This window comes from Pseudochaenichthys georgianus, chromosome 10, assembly GCF_902827115.2.
Source record: "Pseudochaenichthys georgianus chromosome 10, fPseGeo1.2, whole genome shotgun sequence".
In the NCBI taxonomy this organism is placed as follows: Eukaryota; Metazoa; Chordata; class Actinopteri; order Perciformes; family Channichthyidae; genus Pseudochaenichthys; species Pseudochaenichthys georgianus.
This window is the reverse complement of record NC_047512.1, coordinates 23250659-23269839: the sequence shown is the minus strand read 5'-3', so window position 1 is coordinate 23269839 and position 19181 is coordinate 23250659. Positions and strand designations below refer to the sequence as shown.

Here is a 19181-nt window from a genome sequence, read left to right as displayed (position 1 = left end):
AAAGAGAGGTAAGTTACCACCGATAGACATTAGAAATTCTTAAACAAAAAGAGAATAAACCACGTCAAGCATGATTGTGTTCATGCATAATGCACATTTGGTCCTCATATTGCACAACTGGAAACACTTCAATATACCATATTATTGTTCTGCTCAGATGCAGAAAGTGTTTTTGACTCATCTCGAGATAACAAAAAGGCACAGCATGATGGTTGCCTTGGGTGTGTGAATGTTGTTTTCATAGATTGTTCTGTGAGACGTCAATGGCACTAGTGCATCCTCAGCAGTGTCTTGGTCTGACTTCACATTACTCTTCTTTTAAAAATCATTACACACACACACACACACACACACACACACACACACACACACACACACACACACACACACACACACACACACACACACACACACACACACACACACACACACACACACACACACACACACACACACACACACACACACACACACACACACACACACACACACACACACACACACACACACACACACACACACACACACACACACACACACACACACACACACACACACACACACACACACACACACACACACACACACACACACACACACACACACACACACACACACACACACACACACACACACACACACACACACACACACACACACACACACACACACACACACACACACACACACACACACACACACACACACACACACACACACACACACACACACACACACACACACACCTCCGTTCCGCTCTCCTGTGATTTGTGAACTGTAATTATTCCACAGTCACAGATTTGGCCAAGTTTCGGGGAAAGTCAACCTGCAAAAATAGAAAGCAGTTTGTTAGAGCTGATAACACCGTGATTGTGTTGAATCACATTACGTGCTGTTGCTGATTATTAACTAGAAAACATAAAGTTATCTTTTACGTTAAACGTCCCCTATTATACTGTTTTTCATCAATATATTATAGTTCTCAGATATATACAAAGCATATCTCTGAAGGGTTTGGCTCAAAATACCAAACACATCATGCATTGTAGCATCCCATAAACCCCTCTGTTTCAGGCCTGTTTCAAAAGTGCTGATTCTGTGTCTGTTACTTTAGATGAAAATAAGGAGCCACTCCCCACGCCCCTCTGAGAGATATTTGGTTAAAAAGAACACTATGGTGCTCTGGGAGGAGATGCAGGTGATAAGGTAAAACGTTATGACATCATAAAGTGGCCAAAATCTGACCAGCTCATTTTCAGAGAGGTTTTTATATATATGGATCAAGACAGAAAGTGAGCGAATCTTTTTTCCTGAAACGTTCATCATCTCTTTACACAGGGGCACATGTTTATGTATAAAAGACATGGAAAAGTGGATTTTGCATCATAGGTGACCTTTAAAAGAAATTGACAAGCTAGAAAAGGTGGGGAACAAATTATGGTACAAAGGACAGATAAGCACTCCTAAAGAAAGAGATAAATTATAAAAACACAATGTAAATATTGATGTCTGAGTCAAAGGCAAGTTCTTGTCCTCGTGATAAGAACTGATTACACATGTCAACTGTGTAAACTAGGGCTGTACCCGAATATCCGAATATTCGTTCGTTGGAGTACTATTCGGGTTTCAATTTCGTTATTCGGATATTAGTTTTTTTTCGGCAGCCGCGCTGCACTGAAATATCCAATATCAACGTAAGAGCTTGGGGTGCTAACACTTAACCATAAACGTTATCGTTTACTTTCTCCGTCTTTATATGACATGTAGAATTTTAGATATGACTTTTCTCCGTTAATCTCCGTCACGTTGTTTCCATAGCAATAACAACTTCCTGTCAACAGCGCTAACTCTCCTTCAAAATAAAAGCATGTCCATACAAAATAGGAAGTCAAGCCAAATTACACTCAAGAGTCAGACATATACAACTGCAACGAAAGTAACAAACACAATGCAATATCCTTTTCAATTTCATAAAACACAAATTGGGTTACATTAACAAATAACTATAAAACAACAATAGGCTACTGTAGAATAACAAAATGAATGCTGTAAATGCTGTAAATAAACTACATATACAAATACACGTGTTGAAGCGGTTCGCTGCTGATTACGCACCCGACCCCCCCCCCCCCCCCCCCCCCGCGCGGGCCGAATATTCGCTGCTGATTACTACCGAATATCCGGAGCCCGAAAAATGGTATTCGGGATAGCCCTAGTGTAAACTACGTCAAGACATTATCCCAAATGATGAGAGCAATGAAAGCTGAGAACGAGATTATCAGAATGTAAAACCAAACCTTCCATACATTTTAAAACAAAGACAAATCCAGCCATGGTAACAAACCTGGCATAACAATGTATACTCTGATATTCATAATTATTGCTAAATTAACAACATAAATCTGAAGAACACCTCATGTATCTGAACTACAGAGTTATCAAAGCCATTTGCAAATCAATAAAACAGAAGCACTTTTACAAAAAAGTCCTACATCTTTCATGTGCAATTATATATCATCGCTGTAATTTTCACTGCATGGTATTGACATGTTACTAGTGACTGACCTTTTCAAAATTCACATGATAATGAACTAATTTGTCATTGTTTGTTTGATGATCCTTCATTTCTGGGGCTCAATTCAGTGATCACATTAGCATACAAACAATACGCTAGATAAAAAGCAACACTTTATTACTCAAAACTAATGTTAAAGCAAGTTAAGGTGACTATTTTTCAAATTCAGCGTGATTTTTTATGTAAAGCTTGAATAGAAAATTGTGTTGACTACTTACGTCATATCCTCGCAGCACGGCCAGGTGGAAGGACAGGAGCTGCAGGGGTATGACGGTGAGGATGCCCTGCAGACAGTCCACAGTTTGAGGCAACTCGAGGGTGTGGTAGGCATTCTTACAAATATCAGTGTCGTCCTTGCAGCAAAGGATGATGGGCCGACCCTGATGGAGAGAGAGTCAAGGTCAAGAACGTCAGTCAACTAATTTAGCTACCTTCAAAGCACTCAGAACAGTGAAATGTGTGTGCTTCAGTGCTTACGGGTTACAGTAATATGCGTTTGATCAGGACCTACCGATCTGGCAGTGACTTGTTCCAGAGCGTTCTGGCACTTTGTGTAGCAGGAGTCTTTCATTATGATCATGATGACCGGCATGTCTTTGTCGATAAGTGCCAGAGGGCCGTGCTTCAGCTCCCCGGCCAGGATGCCCTCCGAGTGCATGTAGGTGATCTCCTTGATTTTCTGCATGAGAGTGAAAAGAACAAAACTATTTTAGAATGATATCCTGAACAATAACATACAGACACTTCAACTCTGCTATGCAATGCTGGAAAGGAACTAAGTACCATATTTGACTATTCTGACATATTTGTACTTTATGCTTCTACATCTCAACATTTCAGGGGCAAATATTGTACTGTTTACATCACAACATGTATTTAACGTTCAATAGTTACTTCTTACAATACATTAAATGCTTGTATGCTATGATTAAGTACTGTACTACCCAACGTATTTTATTAGTACCTCAAATTGGAACATTTACAATCTACAATAATAGAATGCCATTCTGCATACTGAGTAAATCTAGCTGATAACACTTGTGTAACTCTACTTAAGAAACATTTGAAATGTAGTGTTTTCAACTGTAATGGAGAATTTAAAAATAATTGATCTAAGTACTTCCAACAACTCTGCTGATGTGTAATCTGAGGTTTCTACTTTGCTTCATTATGTTAGTATCGGTAACTGCAGTATTTGTCTCCTGTGGCATTCTCAACTCACCAGTGCCCCTTCGAGGCAGGTGGCGTAGTGGTAACCTCGGCCCATGACCAGAAGAGACTTCTGCTGATACAGTTCGTCAGCGATGGCCTTGATCTTCTTATCTAGAGCCAACACCTGCTTTATCAGGTCTGGAGGATTATGATGGGGAGATGGAAGTGTTATGGTAACAGGGAGATTAAGAGGACATGTTTTAAACAAACAATGCAGCATTTTATTAGCTTGATTTGTCAGTGGTGGTCAAACATGGTTCATCATCTGTCTGTCTGCATTTCAAGTTCATAATACACATATCATGTTAATTATGCAACAACTAAGTACCATATTTTACAATTCTGACATGTTTGTACTTTATACATCTACATTTCAACATTTCAGGGGCAAATATTGGACTGTTTACTTCACAACATGTATTTAACACTAATAGTTACTAGTTACTTCTAACAACAAATTAAATGCTTGTATGATACGATTAAGTACTGTACTAATCAACCCAGTATTTTGTAAAAGTACCTCAAATTGGCAGATTTACAAACTACTATAACAAAATGACATTCTGCATACTGAGTACTTAGTTTGAGTACATTTAACTGATAACACTTTTGTAAGTTAAGTAAAGTTACACAGTGTAACTCTACTTAATAAACATTTTAAATGTAGTATTTACATCATCTGTCTATCTGCAATTCAAGTTCATAATACACATATCATGTTAATAATCCAACACCTCTTTTAACATTAATATGTTGTTATCTATTCAGACTCTCTCTCTCGCCTCTCTACTCTCGGATTTTGAGGGCGATATTATTTTTGAAAGTTACAAGATAAAAATGGTATTACCGCCCCAATTCTTTAAATAGATATTGCAATGCCATTGTTATGATGAATTCTTTGTTGTGACATGTTGACACTGTGTAGGCTTTGCGACATTAACATATTTCTTTGGGACTGACCGGGTAGCATCTTGAGGCCGTTGATGATGTCCAGTCTTCGCTGCTGGAGGGAGAGCCTGTCCTCGCTCATCATCAGACCAAACATGACGAGGGCCACAAACTGACTGGTGTAGGCCTGAATCACAGACACAACAGACACACATTCAACCCCAAGTCATGCTGAACATTGTGGCATATATAATAAATAACACGGAAATGTGTATATAATGCAGCATTTAAAGAGAGTTGTTGTTGCCAGATTCTGACAAAGGTTTCATAAACCAATGGGATGCATGTATAAATTATACCTTGGTGCTAGCCACTCCTATCTCCGGCCCAGCATTGATGTGGACTCCACAGTCTGTTTCTCTACAAATGGAGCTGCCCACAGTGTTGGTTACACCGACTGTCAGAGCACCTTGACCCTTGCAGTATCGAAGTGCCATCAGGGTGTCTGCTGTCTCTCCTAAAGGAGCAGAGGGAATAAATACAGAAATGCTTTTAATGCAGAATTACAGAACTACAATGCCACTGTTTGGTTAACACACAAACAGATGAGGGAGTTGTCAATCGATTTCAAATGACAAGACAGTTTCATGGTCAGATTTGTCTTAGAAACAAAGTGACAGACATACAAATATTTTTATTTTTACCTGACTGGCTGATGAAGAAGCAAACGTCGTCTCTAAAGACTGGCGTGTTGCGGTCCAGGAAGTCGCTTGCCAGCTCCACCATGACAGACAGCTCCGTCAGCTCCTCCAGGATCTGTCTTGTCTGAAATCATCATCATATAATCATCATGCATCATCTTATTTTTTGTTGAACTTTTATTAGTGAATGATCGTTGTCACGCTTATCATCATTTTAGATTGTTCTACTCACAGCCACAGCAGCGTGGAAGCTAGTGCCGCAGCCAATCACAATGAGCCGCCTGCAGCGTTTTATTTCTTTCAGGTGATCCGTCAGCCCACCGAGGATCACTGGGGAAATGGATGGAAAGTTACATTAGTAAAATGTAAATAAGGGAAAATATATGCTTCACTCTCTGGTTACCCTCTTTCAAAGGATTCCACGTTCAAAGACCAATAAGAAGAAGGATATACTGCAGATCCTGCATCCTGAATGAGTGCCTGCCAATATTGATAAAAGGGATCTGGGACCTGTACATTTATTATGTTTACAAAAAGGCAGGGCGGGATGGCAAGATCTCTAGTCACCTGTGTTGGTGTCGAAACAAATCCGTCCTCTCATTGTGTTGAAGACTGACTCTGGCTGCTCAAAGATCTCCTTCTGCATGAAGGCATCAAAGTTACCTGCAAAAAAGGAGCACATATGTAATTCAAATGATCTGGTCCCTACTCATTGTGACATAATGAGGGCATGCAGAATGTCCCCAAGAGATAAGACAGAAAACAGAGGCACATGGGAGGGTCTTTGCTGTTTTCCCTCTCAGCCAGCAGAGGGCGAGCAAGTATTGGTCTACAAATTAGACCGGGTCAGTAGCACTGCATGCATGTTGTCAGAGTACTGGAAGTAGAGAAAGTACTTTTCTGTATAAAAAAATAATTGTTTTGTGTTTCTGCAGCGTTGGAGTGAACTGTCACTAATCTAATCTAATCTAATCTTTCCCACCCTGTGTTATCAGGAAAGGTTATAAAATGTTGTGTCTCAGTTTTCTTGACGCAGGCTCGACGAGGCTGAAGGTATTGGGTTGTTTAGATTAGATAACCAAGATGAGGCGCACACCTCCTGGTTTGACCATGTTTCCTGGGTATGATTGCAGTTGGAAGGATAGTTTCTTTAGGCTAAACAGTGTTTCGACACGTCTGTTTCCTGTTATAAATGCATTCATTCACTCATGCAATCATTCAAGTCTTTGTGTCCGTTGTCTGACCTTTCATGATCTGTTGCAGCTCCATCTGCAGGGTCTGGATTGCCCTCACCGGGTTCTCATTGACCTTCCGTTTCAACCTGTGGATGGATAGTTTCCCGTCGGAGACCACCGCCATGTCATCATCCTCCAGGTACAACACCTTGTTGGTGTGCTCAATGATGGCACTGTGACGAGAGAGAGAAGACCAATACATGAAGATGTCCTTTAGTCTAGTGATTATAAAGGGTCCTGAACTATCTTTCGTCATAAATACTGTATAGATATGGAAGAGAGAGACATGTGAGAATACACAACATATTATAATCACATGACAGATAAGAATTCAATGATTTGACTAATTGCATCAATATTAGTATCCCACCTGGCGTCAGAGGCAAAGTAATACTCCACAGCTCGGCCATCTCCCACTGAGTCGATGTCGCTGGAGCAGTCAGCACGATTATGGCTGTTCTTCTCCTGGACTCCCTCCTTGAAGAGAGCTACAAGGTCAAAAGACAGAGGTCAGAGGTTGCACAGTGAATTTGAGTGACTAAAACAATCAAGATGTGCTCATCACTTGAATTCCTTCTCTCAACTATAAGTAGGTTTGTCATGTCGTGAAATACAAAAAAGAGAAGAAAAGAGTAATGCTCTAATAGATGCGCTAATTTAATATGTTGTTTAAACAACTTCACTTTTTAAATAAGATTCGTAGTGAAATCAGTAATCATGTTAACTGAAGAATGTGGGACAAATACAATTGAAAGGTTTTTCCACCATTAAAAGGACACACCCCCCTTGGACGTTGTGCTCAGACTCTCACTTGAACCCTCAAGCTATATTGAGTAGATAAGACAGTGAGGACACAGTTCCACTCCAGCTTAAACTCAAGACTCAACAACAAAACAAGCAGGTTGTTGCAAATGTATAATTTTGTTATAATTGTTGACAGATTATTTTTGTAACAAGCCTATCTGAGAGATTACAAGGGAAACTCTGTCTTTAACTCTCTTCATTTCTGCTAACTCTAGGATTGAAACGACATTCTTTATGCAGTATCCTCATGAGTTTTGAAAGGACCACTACACAAACAAATTACTATCAACCTTTAAGGGAAATTGATTTCTAAGAAGGTTTTTAAACATAATTATTGCACAATGAATAACAGAGCTACAAAACATCTTGTACTACTTTCTAAGTTAGCCAAACGCGTCACTTGTGGTGTTTGTCAGCATACTCCCTGAAAAAAAAAGTAAGAACAAATAAACTATACGCAGTCTTTCAAGGAGAAGGAAACGAGAAAAATCTCCCTTGATAGGATACATGTTTTGACGCTACTGTACAACGCTTCTTTCTGCAGACCTGTATAAATCTGAAGTTTTCATAAAAAGAACAAAACAAACTGACACGTCTCTCTGCAGCCAAAGCCTGATGTAACTCTCCATTTGGGCAATAAAGCAACACCACTGCCCAAAGCTATTAAAAACACGTCAATGAGCCACACTGTTGAACCGGGATGTTCCTTCTTTACAATAAACACGGGCAGCGTAGTTTATTTGGAGTCGATTCCACATGCACCGTCCAGCTGGCTGAAAATAGTCCCCTACTAACATTTACTCCTCTTTGAGGTGACTCTAAACAACACTGCCCAGCTGTTTTAGGAAATTGTTAACTCTCTTTAAAAAATAAATGAAAATAATCACCAATTTCAAGACCAACAACTTCAGTAAGAATAAATGGGGCTGTGAGTTGAAAGGCAGCAGTCAGACAGTGTTGAGAAATAGCACAATGTGTTTTGAAATGTGTCTTTGCCTGCTTTATCCTTTTAAAAACCAGACAATGTGAAAAGTGAATAAAGCAATGGTTTCTCTAAGTTTTCAATCATATGAAGTGATACATTTAAGAATGGTGATAACGTTATTCAGTTGTTTAAAAAAGGTTCCTTTTCGATGTAGTATTTCACAACTTCCTGTATGAGTGGTCGGTCTGGATTTAAGTCTATATGTTCTAATTATACTTATTTGATGTGTAAGAAAATGTGTTTATTTCCAAATGTACTAAACCGATAATTATAGACAATTTAATTTGTTATTAAATGAAGTATGCTGATACATTTAGAAAACTCTCTCTACAGTATGTTTCTACCTATGTCTGTGTGTGAGCATTCAGAGATGTAGGGTGCATTGTAAGTGGATAAAAAGACAAATGGAGACAGGAACAGAGCTCACCATTGTTGTACTGGATGGGGATGTCTTCAGTCGACAGCTCATACTCGCTTCGCACACCAATGAGTAACGGACTTCCTCTCCTGTCAGGACGAGAATGAGGCAGGCGAAGATAGGTAGAGATGGAGAGTGGGAGAAAGAAGATGATTAGGGTTTTGCACATTCAGCACAACATCAGATACATACACTGTTGCATGGTGCTTTGTAAAAGTATGAATGACTTTAACCCGGACTTCCTATTGTGCTTTATTATTCAAACAAAACTGCTCCTCTTGATCACTACTGTTTTACCCTGATCCCTGACTTTGTCTTCCTTGTTACAGCCTTAGTTTTTGATCTTTCTTTACTCAATCCTAGGTTGGGTTTGTCCCAGTCTCAGACATCCCCCTACTTATTCCGGATCTCTTCTAAACATCCTAATCCCACACATAAAACAGGTAAACTGATCCTCAGTTCATCTCTATCCTCTTGAATTTGCTCACATTTCCTGGACAGTCACTATACTTCCTCATTGACTCCATGTGGGCTTCTCCTATTGGCTGTGGAGGCAGAGGTGTGACCAAATGGATTTAACAGGTGAAGGAGGGGGGCGTGACAAGACTAACTATGAAATAGATGAAACCCACTAACACACTTATAATTGTGACCACAGTTCAAACAGTACATCTTAACAACCCTCTTCATGGCGAGTAACTTATGACACAAATCCTTGAGAGACCCTGTCCAAAGAGCCTCTCCTTGTTTCTTGTCTTTCTCCGTCTGGACCTCTCTATGATTTCTGCTTGGCTGTTCTCTGGGGCACGGCAACGCTGACGCAAGACCGTCGGTTGTTTGAATGGGTGTGGGGCTTGAATAGGGAAGGCTTGCAAACAGAAACATGTGGTCGCTATCCAATACAATATATTTCACCCTTAGGGAGGGAGTGACGGAAAGAAGAGACGCTGTGGGATGAAAGAAAAATAAAGGAGTAAGAGAAAAACAGGTGGAAAGAAAGAGAAAGGATGAACAATACATAGAGAGTTAAAGGAAGAGAAGCTGAGAAGAAGAGAGTGAAAGTTTTACAGGAAGATTAACGACAAAGGGTGGGGTGGTGACTAGCATCACTAGATAATTACAAACATTCCCTCATCCCTCCGTCCTGGGAGACAAAGCTGACTATTCAACATTTTAACCGCACAACTGCATTGTGTTAGCCAAAGCTGTGCAATACACTGATATCTTTGCTTCAGAAACTACAGGCAAACAATAGACAGAGGAGATGCCAAAGTGTACTAAGCTGCAGGTGGGCCAAATAGCAGGTATCGGCACTGCTAGGCAACCTGCCCGCAGAAAACACGAGACCCACTTTCATCCTGTTGCCCTCTTTCCACTCTCACTCCCGCGCCCCAGCGATCTGCCTTTCCCCTGATCCATGACTGCCCACTGAACCAGGAAAGGTATAAAGTAATACAAAAATGATGTGAAGTGATTAACTATGAGTCTTTGTGGCAGGGTCATTTCCCGGCAGCAGAAACAGGAAACTCTTGAATCTCTCCGTTAATGAGTCACAGAGAGAAGCCTGCGTAGAGGCAGCAGTCCAGAGGCCAGAGGCCCAGGAGGGAGTTAAACCTCAGCTCGGCTGCCTGACTCTGCCTGGGTCTTAAGATGCAGATTGTACTGACACATGCAGGCAGACGGGAACTAACACACATTCACACACAGAAAACATTTCTACTGTCCATAATTAAGCAACACAGGTCCACGTTCATAAACTAATCCCATGAAATGGATGTTGGCAAAGATAAGCCACAATGACTGAAACAAAATCTCCCACAATTCAAAATTGGGATTGCTTCAGAGTTGCAATAACAAGAATGACTCCTCTCCCATGAGTCTGGCTCTTTGAACACACACTGGACCAAATTGTTAAAAAGTAAGTGTAAGTGTGTGTGTGTGTGTGTGTGTGTGTGTGTGTGTGTGTGTGTGTGTGTGTGTGTGTGTGTGTGTGTGTGTGTGTGTGTGTGTGTGTGTGTGGTACCAACCTGGTGCAAACTGCCTCTCTGGGGAAATGACGGCTTTTAAACACCAGAGCGAAGGCCCCCTCCTGAGACAGAAAGAGGCAGAGGAAACACAGCAGAGTTTACATTAGCTTCATGAAACGCTGAAATACACCAACGCTGAAGAGCATGAAGAGAAACAGTTCTAAATATTAAAACAATGTAAAGTTAGTTGTGTTTTTCTGTTAACTTTGACTTTGAAGAGATACATTTTCGGGACACAAATAAATGTTTCTTTAGACAATGTGGGGTTTGGCAGTGGTTTTGGGGGTGGGGGGCGTGAGTGTGGTAAGTGGTGGTGTACAGGGGGGGGTGATTTGTATTAATCGAAATAAGACCTCTGTTGTTTAACATCAGCTATGTTTCGAAAGCAGTAACTGCAATGCTGCCTGCGGGGGTTTGGAGCAGAATTGGCTCAGCGTGTGTGCGGTGTTGAAATGGGGGGGGGGGGATAAGACGGGGAATGAGGGGGAGGGGGTCGCGGTGCTGACGCTGTTGGTGGGTCGAACTGTCTGGTTCCCATTAGTTCAAATCCAAAATGGCTGATTTGGCCTCCTCTGTCCTACTGAGGAGAGAGAACCAACTCCGACCAAAAGTGTGAAGCTCTGGAGCATGAAAGTCACACGATGGAAAAGAGAGGCTCGCTCCATCTCACCCAAAAAACATCTGTCTCTATAAGTGATGATGTCACTCGAGGTGACGTTGCTCGTGATGCTGTTACGGCGGTTGCTATAGAGACTGTTTTTGTGATGGTGTGCAGCGGTTTACTGGACAAGAAATTCAAGTTTACATTGTAAAATGAGTCAATTAGTTTGTGTTCGTGTGTATATGGTCGGGTGTGTCCTGGCAGTAGTGGAAGAAGTACTCAGATCCTTTAATTAAGTAAAGTAGAAATACCATCATCCAACAATGGTCTCTTACAGATATATGTGTTAAATGTTACTTTAGTAAAAGTACAGAAGTATTGTCATGAACATGCACTTAAGTATCAAAATTAAAAGTTCTTATGAAGCAGGATTGCCCCTTTAAAAAGGTTGTTGATTCTGTTTTTATCACTTAAGAAAAGTATGTATGCCAAAAGTGTACTTAAGTGCACGTTTAGAATCAAATTGAGTTACACCCCTTCACTGCTGAGTGGCAGAAGAACACACTAGCAAACCTTGATATCTTGAAGTGACTTAACAACAAAAAAAGATTAGCATGCTAAATAGAAACTGTGCTTCTGAAAAGGGGAACACATGTTTGCGTGGCTTGGTAGCAGTCAGTGTTATGGTTATGAGTTGCTATGTGTGAGTTACTCACCAGCTGCTGAATGACCCTCTCTACAAGGGTGGAGAACCCGATGTCCTCATTCTCTCTGTTGTCGTAAACATATTTGATCAATTTCGGGATCACCTCTGTGTCCGTCTCCGACTCAAACTCATATCCTTTGTTGATCTGAGGAAAGTACAGATTATTTTAAATTACACAAAAACATAAATATACAGTCAGTCAAATTCCATCTGAATCTTTCATTGTTGTCACTTGTTATGGTGTAGGCCTGGATATAAAGAAACTATCAAACATCAATAATAGCTTAGAGTTTTAATGAGGAGATCCATACCTTTACATTCTGATGGAAAACTGATATTTTGTTCGAACTACAAAAATGTTGGCTTAGCATCCTAGTCACACTTGTGTTGGTGTCTGTTAGGATTGTTGTCTGCAAACTAGCTACTTCAATTTGTGGAAATGTTCTCAATTGACCAGTTGAGAGCATTTCCAAGAACTTTCATCAATATTTGATTTGCTAAATTAATTATATCTCATTTGTAATGTCAGCAACAAAGCTATTCTATTTTAAGAAGATTTGTTCAGCTATTAATAACTCAATTGTTTCTGCCCATCAACAAAAGTATTGCTAGGCAACATCATTGTGTTTATTCAACCAGGTTTGACTTTTATAATGTGGCATCGAGTCAATACTTAATGAATTATTAATACTGAATACAGTTGTCTCAGCTGACATCTGGGGTTATTTAAAACAAAACAAGGATGTTTTATAGATCAGCTGAATACAAATAGTTGATAATATACAGCCACACATACTTGTCTAACCTGTACACAGACCAACACCCCAAACATTGATGGTATAATATTGTTAAAACTTTAATGACACTGCATTGTTTTGACAAAAGAAATTCCTGATGATTCCCTTTCATGCATGAATTATGAAAGCCTCAGTCAGGATTTTTTTACCAAGTGTTATTATTGCTCTTGGTGCTTGAAAAACAAGATTTGAACTTTTTTTTTTAATCTAGTTTTTTCAAAGAGATTTTTATATGTCCACTCAGGTGGACAGTATGCGTTCAGGGTTTGAACTGAAGAGATGTACATTTTGAAAAAATGATAAATAAAGATGTGCAAACTTAAAATTACATTATAATAACATAAGTATATTGATTTACGGCCCAAATAGATATTGCAGATGAAGTATTTTCAAGAATAACCAGGGCCAGGGGCCAATTTGAGGCCCCACGCACAGTTATTTGATGAGTGCTAGTGGAGCCTCGCAGCGCCACCCTAATTGCGCCACATAAGCGCATAGGTGCGCCTCAGATGAGGCCCCCCTCCGCAAGGTGTGGCCCCCTCCACAAGGTGAGGCCCCACATAGTCTGCATGATCTGCCTGTAGGGAGGGATGGCCCTGGGAACAACAGCAGCAGTACCAGTATGAATTGTAGTTCAAATATAGCCAGTGATGCATGACGTCCACTGTAGTGGACAGGTGGTTAATCATGATTTCCTGCAAACATAACATCAATACTTTGATCATTTATGAATTATATGATTCCTTAGTTGTTACTTGATGTCACCACTTTTTTTATACCTGCAGGGGACGCTTTCCATAAAAGGGTTGGCAGGATATAGATGGGTGACTTGGTCCATGTGGCTTTCTGTCGTCCATCTTGATTTAGAGACATGTATCATGCACATACACTGACTTGGCACTGAGTAGCAGTGTATGGGATGATGCTATAGGGTCCTATGTAGTGGCTGATTGTGCAACTATGCAAAAAAACAATGCATATACAAGAAAACACCTTTTGAATAGCTGTCCACTGTAGTGACCTCTATGCATGAAAGGGTTGAGTAACTTACCAGGTAGGCCTTCAGCTCTTTGTAGTTGGTGATGATGCCGTTGTGGATGACGACAAACTCTAAGAAAAGTAAGTGAGAGAACAGTTCAGCAAAAGGTGTGACAGGGCAAAGACCGGTAAAGTGACAGTTGGACAACCTCGGATGATAAGTTACATGACATGTAAACAAAAGTTGATCTATGACAAATACAATGCATCTGTTAACCCCACAGATATGCAAACACAAGTTAATAGTGCTTCGCCTTTATTTTAATATTCACTGACTCTTTGGACTTCAATAAGAACACATACCATGATCCAAAGTCAAAATACATTATTGACATCTATGATAAAAAGATGGGTGTAGCCATCATTAAAACATACATCGTTTGAGGGTTTGTTTAATTAACGTTTCTAGCATCTTGGCCTTTAGTTTGAATGATCAGTCAAGATGTATACGCTAGTATTACTGGATGCCAATCAAGTGATTCAAAACGTGATCTGTATGTAAGCATGCATGAAAGTACATTATATCATATTACCGTTTTCCTTGTCAGAACGATGAGGGTGGCTGTTAACCTCGCTCGGCTCGCCGTGTGTGGCCCAGCGAGTGTGAGCGATGCCAAAGTGTGTGAACAGCTTCTCATCCAGGTCAAGTAAGTCGTTCTCTGAACAAACAAAACACAACACATCCCTTCACTGACATGAACAGACTGCAGTGCCCTTCAATGACAGAAAAATGCAAAGCAAGATATTCAAAGTAGGGGGAACGTAGTATTTCAAAACCCTTTTTAAAATGGTACGCAGATAATATTATGGGTATATCAAATTGGAAATACTGAGCAAACACATTTCATGAGAAATCTGAATCAAAGGTGAATGAACCCACTGCAAAGCTCTTCATCCAGGGCCTTCACCTTCCCCGTCTTCTTGATCAAGCAGATGGTGTTTTGGTTGTGGTCATTGCCTGTCTTCTTTGGGCCATCCACAGCAACACCTGCAAACAGACAGGAGGGGGGTTTAGTTGATTCATAGTGGGGTAAGAAAAGCACTTCAAAGTGTACTCACGTGTGATTTCACGTGAAAGCTAATGCTTTTATAGAAAGGGGATAGATAGGTTATGAATAGTGAGACAGGATTTAACATGGTAGTAAGTGGTATTACTTATTGTGCTTTTAAATTGGGGTTTTCTATTGTTGTATATTGTTTTTGAATCGTGTATGACAGTTTTTCAGTGTGTGGCTATAAGTATGGTTTTATTGTCCCTATCGGTTTTGTCTAAATGTATTTATGCTGCTTTTTATATATTTATTGATGTACATCCCTTTGGTCAACTCTGTTGTTTTTAAATGTGCTATATCAATAAAGTTGGATTGGATTGTGAGCGTGTGTCTGTGTGCGTGCTGCCATAATATTAAGTTGAACCTAATATAACCTAATAATATTGCTTTCAACTAACCTCATACAGTTATGTGAAATCTGTTGACATATCTAAATAAAGTAAACGTTTCAGTTTTTTCAGTGTGTGTGTATGATGTGATTCTAACAGCCATGAAAGGAGCTTTAGTTATGCGGCATCATTTTAAACAAATAAGATGAACAAACACAAGGTGTGGATGTGTTTGAACACAATCAAATGTCCAGGTGGCAGGAGGCTCGGGGTGTTTCTCAAGGTCGAGGAGGCTTGCTGGTTGCGCACACAGTGATTCTGTGCCACTCGATGATGTAGTATGCTTAAAATAGTGGCTCTGGAGCAGCTTTACTCGACATTGAGAAACGGCCTCTGAGTTAGATGTTACTGAAGATTTCTAAGGAGTAGTGGTAGCTAAAATATTTTATACCAAAAGTTTCTAAGACACTTCACCTGTTGTACCTGTTTTGCTACCTTTCTTTCAAGATCATTAGGATTGTGTATTTGCATGAAATGTAGAAATATGTGAAGTAGAATCTGATTCAAATAATCAATGTGTGCTTCTTTCCTCTCAGTGTTCATCAAGTATATGAGACTATATTTTGTTACTGCTATAGTAACGTGAATAGTGTTTACTCCAAATCATTACAGGCAGATTGTGCTTCTGAATTAGCAAAGATTTCATTTTTTTAAGACATGACACACAGTTGCTACCAAGGAGTACTGTCTATAAGCTTTTGTGCATGCGTGTGTGTGTGTGTGTGTGTGTGTGTGTGTGTGTGTGTGTGTGTGTGGCAACACGGCTCAGCCGAGTGTCTTACCTGCTGAATCGTACCCTCTGTACTCCAGTCTCTGCAGTCCCTTCACCAGCGTCTCAAATATCTCCTTTCTGGTGCGAGGCACTTGGTAATTCAGGTAGGCAAAGATCCCTTTGAGAGAGGGAGAAAGAGAGACAGAACTTAAACCCTCTGAAGCCATGTAGGCAGAGTTTACAGGGCTGCAAACAACGGCATCTTTTGAGTTAATTATAAAGACATTTAGGGTAAATTCACAATGTATTTGGGTCATTCTACAGAAAAGGTGGAATCTGGGTGATACAAATCTGCTGAAATATATTCCTTCTAAAAACATCTAAAACCTGTTAAATAGCAATAACTAACTCTTAACTTGATGAATCCACAACAAGTAGAGCTTAAAATATTTTTATTATTTTTATACTTTATACAAAGCTTATTTGTATAGGAATGTCACTGGTGTTACGTGTTACCAGGAAGAAGAGTAACACCAGTGGCAATTTGGAGAAAACACTACCATTTTAACAAAATGGCTGCCATGTGTCAGACCAAATGTGGCTTCAGTCAATATCAAAATCGTTTAACTCTTCAATACAATACATTTTGCCATTCAAATGTTCACCCCTAGCGCTATGCAATGAGTAACACTAATGACAGACTTGAAAGACGCATGTACAATTTGAAGATAAAATGACACCTTTAACAAACAAAGTAAGAAGTATCTGACTTTCCTTATGTCTTTGTCCACTGCACTGCCTCAAATGATCTCTTGTTACAGGAGGCACTTCAGAGTCAGTACATTATTTCAAAAATAAAAGCGTTTTGTGTAGCAGTAACACCAATGACGTAATTTTGGGTGACTGACATTTATTTGATATTATTAATAATAATTTGCGTTTTTTTACCATTTCAGTGTTATATTTAATGCTTTTAATGTTATGTAAATTTGATTTATTTATTGAAAAAAAAAAAATCTTTTCAATTAAAACTATAGGCTCCACTCCATGTATGATAAAAGTGACAAGGCATTTCCTTGAACTTGGCATTTTAAATAAATTGCAATTTACGTATAAAACCATTTTTTATTTAGTACCATTGCAAAGACAATCTCTATTTATTCAACATATATAATGAATGTGAGTATTAGGTCAACGTCATGTATGTTGGTGTCTGCAAAAGTAAGTGACAGCACTTCCACCTTTTCTGTAGAATGACCCATTTATCTGAACAAAAAGCTGCAATAAGTTGTGAGATGACACCAATATCCACTAAGATAAGATTTAGGAAAAACACTGCTGATCAAGGATTCCAGCTGTGTTACTTTTTATAGTCAATATGTATTCACCAAAAACGTTTAAGCTTGGGAAGGACAAGAACTTGCTGCATAGGGGAAGCATAAATGGCATCTCATTATATTGAATTACATGAGTTAGTCAAGCTGATGCATCAATATATTCAATGAAACAACTGTGTCCACAGCATGACAAGTGTGTGCGTGTGTGTGCGTGTGTGTGTGTGTGTGTGTGTGTGTGTGTGTGTGTGTGTGTGTGTGTGTGTGTGTGTGTGTGTGTGTGTGTGTGTGTGTGTGTGTGTGTGTGTGTGTGTGTGTGTGTGTGTGTGTGTCAGGGAATGTTCCGGGCAGCTCTGCTCCTTCAGCACACAGCTGCCATTGACGGCCGTACATTGCGCGCAGTGTTGGAGCAGCCAGGTAGGCAGGCTGCTGTTCACTCCCTCAGCCTTGGCCTCTTCCTTGCAGATCAGGGGAGGGCGACGTGCTGTTAAAGATTTACTTTTGGCTGTAAACTGCTGGAAAGTATATCCAAGTGTGCAATACCGCTGATGGTTCGATTTAAGGTTCTGGAGGCTGGATGTAAACCGCTGTTCAGTAAAGCCACACTTCTGTGCGTTTGACAGTAACTAGAATGACCTGCTTGTCAAAAATACTGACACGTCGCAGCTGCGTTCTGAAAAACCCACACGTGAATAAACAGCTAGAGCACATATCCCGCTAGTTCAGCTCGGAAATTGTTTTAAAAGATTATGATAAACACAAGAGAACAGTTGTATCATATGATAACGTTGGGAATTCCTCGCTTTTAACGCATTGCATCGGTCTAACTTGGCAGAGCAGGAGACTGTCAGGAAATGTTGGTGTGTAAAGAATTTCAAAGTCACTTCCAACAAGTTTTCTATAAAGTCGATTAAAAAAAGGACACTTACCACACATGACTCAAACTTTGGTTTCGTTGCTGGACAACTTTATGTGAGAAAAGGACTTGTAGTTTCCCGATGTAATGATGCTTCTGCCTCTGCCGTGTTAAATCCAGAGTTAGTGCACTCCCGACTCAGTTCATTTAAATGGTGTTTGCGGCCCCGCCTCCTTTGACAACTCCCTCTTCTGTCAGGGCCGTGGCTGCTGAACAGGTATTCACAAACCTCACCTGTCACATACTATTGGGGCCTATTAACTATTGATGACGATACCCCTGTTTACGTCAACTGTATTCAAATGCACTTTCAATGGGGTGCATCCCATTTTACATCCCTCAGCCACAGCTTTATTAAAATAATGAGTTTGATTGCCAATCAATACTTTTTATAAACGTTTGATAAAGGTTTGGTCCAACCCCTTAGTAAATTAATGGGAAATCACATTCTAAATGAAAGGCATCTTAAAGATGAGGGACAGCTATTTATTTGTAATGTTATTATAGTCTTTTTAAAATAGTTCTCTATCTATGTATTTTTATTTTATGTATGCACCACGACACCAAGTCAAATTCCTCGTACGTGTCAACCTACCTGGTAATAAACCCGTTTCTGATGCTGATCTTCTTTGTATATACTTTACATGTGTGACTGTTAACTCAGTTATCTTTGATTTCCCTAAACATATTTCTGGCAAACTTGTTGAGCCCGCTTGCTTCATGTTTCTTTTAAGAAATGATCTGAATAAAAGTAACTATTGATGTTTTAAATCTGGTGAATACATATAGCA

At 39.9% G+C, this 19181-nt stretch overlaps 1 protein-coding gene across 1 annotated transcript; it reads right to left on the bottom strand.

The window, feature by feature from the left end:
* Window positions 1-699: 699 nt before the first annotated feature.
* Window positions 700-18547, bottom strand: gfpt2 (glutamine-fructose-6-phosphate transaminase 2). Its single transcript, XM_034092829.2, has 19 exons — window positions 18404-18547; window positions 16211-16318; window positions 14868-14975; window positions 14521-14646; window positions 14001-14059; window positions 12163-12297; window positions 10846-10907; window positions 8828-8907; window positions 6982-7099; window positions 6621-6784; window positions 5944-6039; window positions 5609-5706; window positions 5380-5500; window positions 5035-5192; window positions 4748-4862; window positions 3798-3925; window positions 3087-3254; window positions 2794-2955; window positions 700-826 (listed from the first exon to the last, which is right to left on the bottom strand). The coding sequence occupies exons 1-19, from the start codon at window positions 18408-18410 to the stop codon at window positions 782-784; spliced, it is 2058 nt and encodes a 685-aa protein (XP_033948720.1). The 5' UTR covers window positions 18411-18547; the 3' UTR covers window positions 700-781.
* Window positions 18548-19181: the final 634 nt, after the last annotated feature.

Coding starts and splice junctions, on each gene's coding strand:
- gfpt2 (XM_034092829.2), bottom strand. Junction 6,785..6,981: donor TACTTTGCCTCTGACGCCAG/GTGGGATACTAA, acceptor CTCTCGTCACAG/TGCCATCATTGAGCACACCA. Junction 6,040..6,620: donor GCTGCAACAGATCATGAAAG/GTCAGACAACGG, acceptor CCTTTTTTGCAG/GTAACTTTGATGCCTTCATG.